The sequence below is a fragment of the Anopheles bellator genome, chromosome 2, assembly GCF_943735745.2.
Source record: "Anopheles bellator chromosome 2, idAnoBellAS_SP24_06.2, whole genome shotgun sequence".
Classification (NCBI taxonomy): Eukaryota; Metazoa; Arthropoda; class Insecta; order Diptera; family Culicidae; genus Anopheles; species Anopheles bellator.
Window position 1 is genome coordinate 4,633,664 of NC_071286.1, and position 8,186 is coordinate 4,641,849.

Sequence of the window (8,186 nt, forward strand, 5' to 3'; positions counted from 1 at the left end):
GATTGGCACCTTGCACACACCAACTGAGGAGAGTGGAGGGAAAAAATCCCACCATTTTGTCCAGCCACTGCCGCCGACACCCGGCACTAAATGGTTCCAATAATGGATTCTAATTTTAAAACATTCTCCACCGATCGTCCGCCCGGAGTGCACGGTGCATCCGTTTAAGTTGCGTGATAAAAGTAAATGGTGTCGATCACTATCAGCCAACGACGAGGACGACGACCGCTGGGCCATTTTCCCCGTGGGGGAGAGAAAAGTGCCCAGTCTCACCCACTGGCCCGGTGGCCGATGCTTTTTCTCGCACTCCATTCGATTCGTTGCCGTAAAAGTGCATACATGATGGCACACTTCGAACGGCTGCGCTTCCGGCACAATAAATGGGGCTGCAATCGATGGGCGTAAAAACGACGCGGCTCACAAAAAGCTGGGTTAGCTTTTCCTGGCGATGACCGCCTCGTCATGCTTTCGCGGTACGAAAGCGAACAAGGAAGAAATGGCTTTAACGAAGTTTGAATCATAAGCTCCAAATTTACTCTCAGTGCTACTACGGATGAGCAATCGGCATTGTCTCGAGGTCATAATCCATATCTCATTAGAGGCGCGCCGGTGCGTTCCATCGCGCCGTAGCAATAAAATGACCATCAGACGACGCGCTTCCGACGGCCGACCTTTTTTTCCATGCCCCACCACACACATCCGCAGCCGGAAGAAGGAAGTTTCGCTTCATTATCGGCCGGCCGACGGGTGTGTACGCTTGCCTTAAGCGCAATCACGATTACGTATCAGCCCACAATGGGCGCGCTTCCGATTCGCCGTGCCAGAGCCCCGACCCACCAAAAGGGCGCGCCTCCGCGGCGCTGTGTAATAGAATTTATTTAATAGTTTATACTGTAGCACAAGAAGGATGGCCTACATCTGCCCGTGCGCAGCATCGAACGCGCGAAGATTACAATGCGAAAGCAGCCCGGGCCGGGTCCGGGCCCGGGCTGGATGCGAAAAACAACCAAGCGAATCGAGGCTAACGCGCGCGCTGCCACGATTAATGCGCCGGACTGTAAATTTATGCTCGTTAGGCGAATGGCCGTATCGCTGCCGACGTGGCTGCTGCTGTTGCTGCTGATGATTCGGTGCAACGATGCGTTTCCCCGTAATTGAAGCGTTATAGCACTGGCTGGCTGGCTCGCAGCATTCATCTAACCGAGGATGACATTCGCCGTCGGCGGAATCAAATGTCAGTCGCCGGCGCCACCGCCAGACTGGGCCAGAGTCGGGTCAAATCTCATCGAGGTTGAGCGAATCCTCTCTCTGCCGGTGCCGAGGAGCCGAGGCAAAGATTGTAAACTGTCATTTACGAACTGATGCGCGCCACCGAGCTTTTGCTAACTGATGCACGTAAAATGCGCGGGCTTTTTCCCAGTGCTCTCGGAGCGCCCATTATTCGCTGCGAATTAAATTGTACTTTTTGCTCTAAACGATGGAAAAAGTCTTTCTGATTGCAATCCGTTACATTTCGGACGGAATGGACTCTTGATTGTAACGCGTTATTCGAGGTTCAAAAATTGGTAACGAATAAATTAATCGATCGATTAATGGAACCCCTTTCTACTTCACAGCGGAGTACTTCGAGAACGGCCACTGCCATCCGTGCCATTCGACGTGTGAGACGTGCACCGGGCCGACGGAGAACGACTGTCTGACGTGCACCTCCAACCTGCTGCTGCAGGGCCAGCGGTGTGTCAACGTGTGCGACGACGGCTACTACATGGAGGTGGGCGTGTGCGCCAAGTGTCTGCACACCTGCACCCAGTGCGTGTCGCGGATGAACTGCACGGCCTGCATGCGGGGTCTGCAGCTGCAGAGTGGCGAGTGCCGAACGACCTGCGCCGATGGGTAAGAAGCTGAAGCTTCCTCTCCGATTGAAAGATGTCCTTTAACGCCGTCGTCTGTCACTCTTGTAGATACTACAGCGATCGGGGCACGTGCGCCAAGTGCTACCTGAGCTGCCACACGTGCAGCGGCCCACGGCGCAACCAGTGCGTCCAGTGCCCGGAGGGCTGGCAGCTGGCCGGCGGCGAGTGTTTCCCCGAGTGCCCGGAGGGTTTCTTCAAGACCAAGTTCGGTTGCCAGCGGTGCCATCATTACTGCAAGACCTGTAACGGTAAGTGTCCGGTGCGGTGTCCGCGCAAAGTACAGCCATTTGACCTCGCTTCCTTGCTCTCGTGTACCCGCAGGTGCCGGTCCGTTGGCGTGCACCTCCTGTCCGGCGCACAGCATGCTGCAGAACGGGCTCTGCATCGATTGCCTCTCGTCGCAGTACTACGATCCGCCGACGCAGACGTGCAAAACGTGCCACGAGTCGTGCCGGACGTGCAGCGGGCCCGGCCAGTACTCCTGCCTCACCTGCCCCTTCCCGCTGCACCTCGATCGACTCAACCATCAATGTGTGCCTTGCTGTGCGGCGGACGCTTCGCCCGACGATCAGAGCTGCTGCCACTGCGACAAAGCGACCGGTAAGGGTGGAAACTAGGACCACAACCGTTTGCAACGGTTTGCTTACCGTCTTTCAATCTCTGCTTCTCCGCCGCCAGGTGGCTGCATCAACGCATCGCCGGCCGGTAAGCGGCGGGTCGGAGCCGAGCAACAGTTGCTGCAGTTCGGCGACGAGAGCTACGGAGGAGGGGGGCCGAATGCCCCGCCATCAGCCGGTGACGGCGGTGGGTTGCACCACTTCTGGAAGCAGTTCCTAACCAACTCGTCCATGTCGACGATAACAGTGGTCGCCGTGTCCGGCTGCCTGCTGATTGTTACCCTGTTTATAGTGATATTTACCGTTTTACAGGTGAGTTTCTGGCCCCAATCTAGCTCCTTTTGGCCTTCGTGGAGAGTATTTAATGCCGGGAAACTGGGGAAAAAATAGGAATCACGGCAAACCGACAAACAATCGTTTTGTACTACGGATTGCATAACTTTAGGCGATCGCTAGCTGTGACCAGAACCATTGACGACGGCGTCGTGTTTTGTTACTTTAATCCATTCCATTTTCGAAGATAAATGGCCATCGTGTTCGGAAGTAATCCTTTACGGAAAAGGTGAAATAATCAAATTGATTGTAATTAAAATCAAATCCATCCGGAAGCGGGTTAACGAGTGTCGTTAATCAGACAACGATGAACCCCATCGGCGGGGTTGCGATTGATCGGGAAGGATGTCCCTCGCTCAAGGCGCGACAAATGGCGTTCAATCAATTCTAGTTTGCCAACAAAGAGAGGCCTTCCGGATCCTTCGTAATCCGGCAAGTTAATCTAGGTCCCCGTAAGAATTTTATCAAATCCCAATCATAACACCCGGCCCCGGAAACCCCTTTTGCCGATGAATTCCATCACCTTTGGTTCGAGGATCGATCGCTGCGCGATTGCTTCCGGCGTTCCCGGGGAGTTCGGTATCCAATTACGCCACACACACACTCATGGACACATCGCCTCCGGGGAACTGGAGTTGTTTTAAACGAAAATATGATTAAATCTGACAGAAGCAGGAGCGCAAGCGGCTTGCAGCGGTGGAATCTTGCCCCACAATCCCCGGGGGAGAGAGAGAGAGAGAGAGCGCGCGCGCGAGTGGCCAACTTCAAGGGCCCCGGTTCCCGGATCGGACCGGAGCTAACCCCGACAGCGAGGCGCCGTAGCGAGCGAAGTGAATTTCTCGCTCCTTGAAGTGCTCATCCTCCCTCGGGAGGGGAGACTTCCTGCGACGACGACGACGCACCTTTGAGGCTTCCCTGCTCGCCAAACCACAAATCAATTTGTCGCCTAAACCCCGCCCGCTTCCGGTCGCCGGCGGGCACTGAAATTGAAGAATATCTGGCAGGCGCCGCCGAGGAATGTTTACTCTTCGCGCGCCCGCTGGCGTACTCTCTCGCTCACACCCTCTATCCGCCGTCACGGATCCTGGGAAGACGACGCGCACCGTACCGGCAGCGGCGTCCTCCGGGGGCCTGCCCTTCCGGTTCACTTTAAACGAGGTAATCGAAAAGCGTCCCAGCACCCGGTATGGGGGCGCTGCTCCATTAAAAGCGTCTTTGAGCCGAGGCCGCGCATTGGGCCGCGCTGATTAAAATCCGCACCGCAAACCACACCAGCACACCGCGCGGAAATCTATTGGGAGTACCGCCCGCTATTTATTACACCGGTTCCGGTCGTCGTCGAGGTCGAGGCCGAGCGGGGTTCGGGCGAAAGGCTGTAAAATAAATTATCAAATCAACACACACAGTGCCGGGAGAAGGGATTGGGCATTAGAAGAAAAGTTTAAAAATCAATCTTTGTTCTTTGGTTTGGGTGGCCGCGGGTGTGGGCTTACGCGGGGTGCCATTGTAGTGGCCGATACCTGCCTTGAAACAGCGAGTAGCGGGGTGAGCACAATGTTTGAATTTTAATATGGCTCTCGCTCATTTTGCACAGGTGAGTCCTTTTGTTCCCAGAGCCTTTGATAATTGTTTTCAGTCCAATTCGGTCGGACATGGAATTGCGGAAAGTTTTCGCATCAATCAAATCTACTACACAATTCCGACTGTGTTTGTCTTTATGATGGTCGCAGTTGGAACTCAATTTATTATTCATAACTAATCCCCCTTTCGTGATTTTGATGATCAAGATCAAGTAGAAAAATATGCTTAAGCTTCGGGAACAAATAGTTGAACTAAAATTGAAGGCGAAGTGCATGAGTTGGTCTCATTTCAGTGTGCCCTTTTTAATAGCATCTCAAATTAATGCTAAGCCATCGTTCATCCTTCGGGAAACGCTTGACAATCACTTCAGCCTGCAACGCCAGCAGCCTTCGTAGCCGAATTTGTGAGTCGTTTCGTAGTACGCCCGCTTGTTGGCTTTTATTCACGGGTTTTGGGGTCGCTTCAAGAGTATGTGCGATTTCCTACGCCTCGGTGAACGTTTCTGGCTTCTGTCAAGTTCTGTCTATGACTTCGTCTTACCCTCAGCGTCCTTTCTTCAGCCGTAGGGTGAATTGTGCGGCGAACTTATCTATCTGATGCATGATTTTTCGAGCGTAATAATATCGACTCTATGATATTGCTCTATCGAAGTGATTTAGAAGAATGGTTCACAAATCGTTATAGCCGATTTCTTCCGGGCTCCGTGGTGTGACGAGGAACTTCAGGGCGTTGTTGAGTCTGCAAAGGATGTTCCTTCTGTTGAACGATATTCCGTCATGGTGAACGAGTAGACTTTCGTTGATGCCTTCCTCCTGCCTTCAGCGCTTGTGCGATCATTGTGGATATCACCTTCATCAGCTCCGAATTTGATTGAGACATGTCCGTCCCTTTTATTAGAATCCTTTTTTCAGAATCCCACTTCTGACACCAACATTGATCTTGACTAGGCTGCCACTTTATCATACACATTAGACTATGAGGCCTATTAGACATCTGAGAGACTATCACTATGGCAGCTTCGAGACATTCTGCTGGATCTCAGATATGCGTCCATCGTGTGTAGTCCGCTGACACTTGTGAGTCTTGTTGACTAAGCAGCACCTTTTCTCCTGAATTCTAATCGCTCGTGGACGATAGGGTCAAACTACTGTGGACTCTCTTGGACCTGCGTTTCATTTGAGGTTCACTTTTCTTCTTGGTGATTTTCTGGTTTGCGTCGGTTTGGGTTGTTGCACTTCAATAGCCAATGATTTTGTTTGTGAATCCTTTTCTACTCAAAGCACCATTAAAACTGCCTTCTTTGGCCATTCTTTTGCTGAGATATTATTGTGATTCATTCCCCTTTTCTCCACCCAAACTTAAGCTCCATATTCGTTAAATTTCCCTCAACTAATACTGAACATCTTTAACAAAGCTCACCACACAATCTTTAACCCTTCGAGAAGAAAGGGTCGAACACGGCATTATTAAACATCGGTGCTGCCTCTTTTCGCGCCACCAATTTTCGGTCCCAATTTATTGCGCGGGCCGCGTAAACACTCAGAAAAATCGTTTATCAACCGCGCATTCGTCCGGCGCTCGGTTAAAACAGCAACTCCTCGCCACCACACGATCCTTCGTTTGGCATCATTTATCATCTCTTCCTGCGGCCACTCTCTCGCTCTCGTTGATCCATTTCTAAATATTTTGCCTTTTTTCTTTCTCTCTCTCGCTCTCGCTCGCTGTGGCCCATCCTTGCTCGACACTCGGAAACGGAAACCACACAAACACCAACCGACGACGACGACGATCCACGGGACACGGACACGGGAGCGCAGAAACGTAGCCAAACCATGTACACTGGCATTAAGTATAATAAATTAGGCAAGAAACCACCGCCGGGCGGCACCAGCACCACCAGGATATCGATACCGGCCGATGGCGATGATTTATTGGAACCAATTGTAAATAACGCCGACGACGACGAGGACGACGAGGAAGACGAGGACGAGGACGAGCAGGAGGAGGTGGATTACGAAGTGGAGGACGGTGGGGACCGCACCGAGCGACGGCGGCAGGCACGGTTTGACAGCCGGAGGTCGTCGTCAAGTGGCCGACGGGGGGACAAGCAGACATTCCGGTACGCTGCCGTCACGCGGACATAATCACGCCTAAGGATGCAGTAGCGAGCCGCGGTTATTCTACGGATCGGATCGGAAACGGAAGTGTCGCGTGCCTGTGAAGACGTGTGAATGTGTTGTGTGCATGCGAGAGTGTTTACGGGTTCGCTTGTTGTGTGCGCGGCCCATTTTACGGTGATGGGAACTCAGGAACACACCGCCCCTCCCCCCTTTTATTGTGCAATCTTAATTACCATCGTCGTTACACTCGACACTTCTCGCTCGCCCGCGGTCTGTCCCGATTCTTGGGGCACCCGTTCTGTTCCACTTTTATGCGATTTATTTATGCTTTTTGCTGTGTGGCTTTTCGTAACAAAAACAAAACACTAACAACCTCCGATTGATCATTCTAAATTTGAGTGTGTGTGTGTTTCCGTGTGTTGTGTAGTGTGTGTGTGCCTAACGAAGAGAACTAACGGCGAAGCATGTGTGTGTGCGTGTGTGGGGAACCCGAATCGAAATCCGAATCCAAATGAAGCGATTAACGGCGCAACGGCGCGAAGGAATCTGATACACGATGATGGCGTTATGCGTATATTGAAATAGAGAGTTATATTAAACTATACATATTTTTATTTGATTAGCCTTGTGCGCGCACGCCGTGGTCCTCTCGGGGGGCTGGTGCCGATCTAAAAGAGGGGCGCCGACGCTTTGGGGAGAAGAAGTTCGAGTTCGTTCGCAAGTTGTTGTAAAAAGAACGATTGATTTTCGGTGTGCTTGGAAATCGTAGACCTAAAATAAAGTCGGGAAAGAATCGTTTTTTAAACCTCCGGCCTGGCCACCGCCACTAGAAAAGGAGCAACGGTAGAGAGAGAGATACAGATTGGCACTCTGCGAAAGAAGCTAGATGGAAGCCAGCTTGGAAGCGAACGCCGAAGAAGAGAGTTCACCCGTAAAAAACGAAATTACTCGATATTGTGTAAAGTAAAACATACATACTACCCTCACCCAACATTCGGACGCGCACGGATTCATTCGAAGGAGAGGTCAGAGAACTAGAGCGTGTGGCCGAAAATGGGACGCAAACCGGACGCAAACCGGATGCGCAAGCTAAACAAAATGAAACTGGGGTGATACGGTGTTGTACCTAGGTTAATGTAATTATTTTTTAAGTTTAACCATTTAAAATAAAAAAACGTAAACCATTGGAGTATGAGCAAACCAGGAACAACGGGGTGGAACACGAGCAAATTAAAACAAAACGCGGGAAACCGGAACCATCGACTACGGGGGGAAGGGCTGATGAGACACCGTGAAAACCCGAAATCCTCAGAGCTGCTAGACTTATTCTCTCACTGAAATCAAAACGAACCCCCGGCACCGGACACAAAAGACGCAAAATTCGAATGCGCAGTCCAAATAGCGAAACGCGAAAGTAACGTGGGCGAAAAGCGTGTAGGGCGGCATCGGAAGTGAAGGAAAAACAAGTCCTCCCCAAACACACGATGGAGCCGCCCCGCAGCGGAGGACGATGTTGAGCATAATGCTCGCTGGAGGGAGGGCATGATATAAATGGAAACCCTTTTTTGTAAAAAAAAAACAATAAAAAACACACAACCGGAAACAAACCCAACGTGCACAAA

The 8,186-nt window shown here is 51.5% G+C and overlaps 1 protein-coding gene across 1 annotated transcript in view; it reads left to right on the forward strand.

The window, feature by feature from the left end:
• LOC131212062 (furin-like protease 2) overlaps nucleotides 1–6,722 on the forward strand; it is an 89,047-nt gene extending 82,325 nt beyond the window's left edge. The window contains exons 11-15 of the mRNA XM_058205788.1: nucleotides 1,617–1,893; nucleotides 1,962–2,161; nucleotides 2,235–2,513; nucleotides 2,592–2,842; nucleotides 6,262–6,722. Coding sequence (XP_058061771.1) covers nucleotides 1,617–1,893; nucleotides 1,962–2,161; nucleotides 2,235–2,513; nucleotides 2,592–2,842; nucleotides 6,262–6,588 — 1,334 coding nt within the window. The 3' untranslated portion in view covers nucleotides 6,589–6,722. The remainder of the gene's footprint in view (nucleotides 1–1,616; nucleotides 1,894–1,961; nucleotides 2,162–2,234; nucleotides 2,514–2,591; nucleotides 2,843–6,261) is intronic.
• The last annotated feature ends 1,464 nt before the right edge of the window (nucleotides 6,723–8,186 follow it).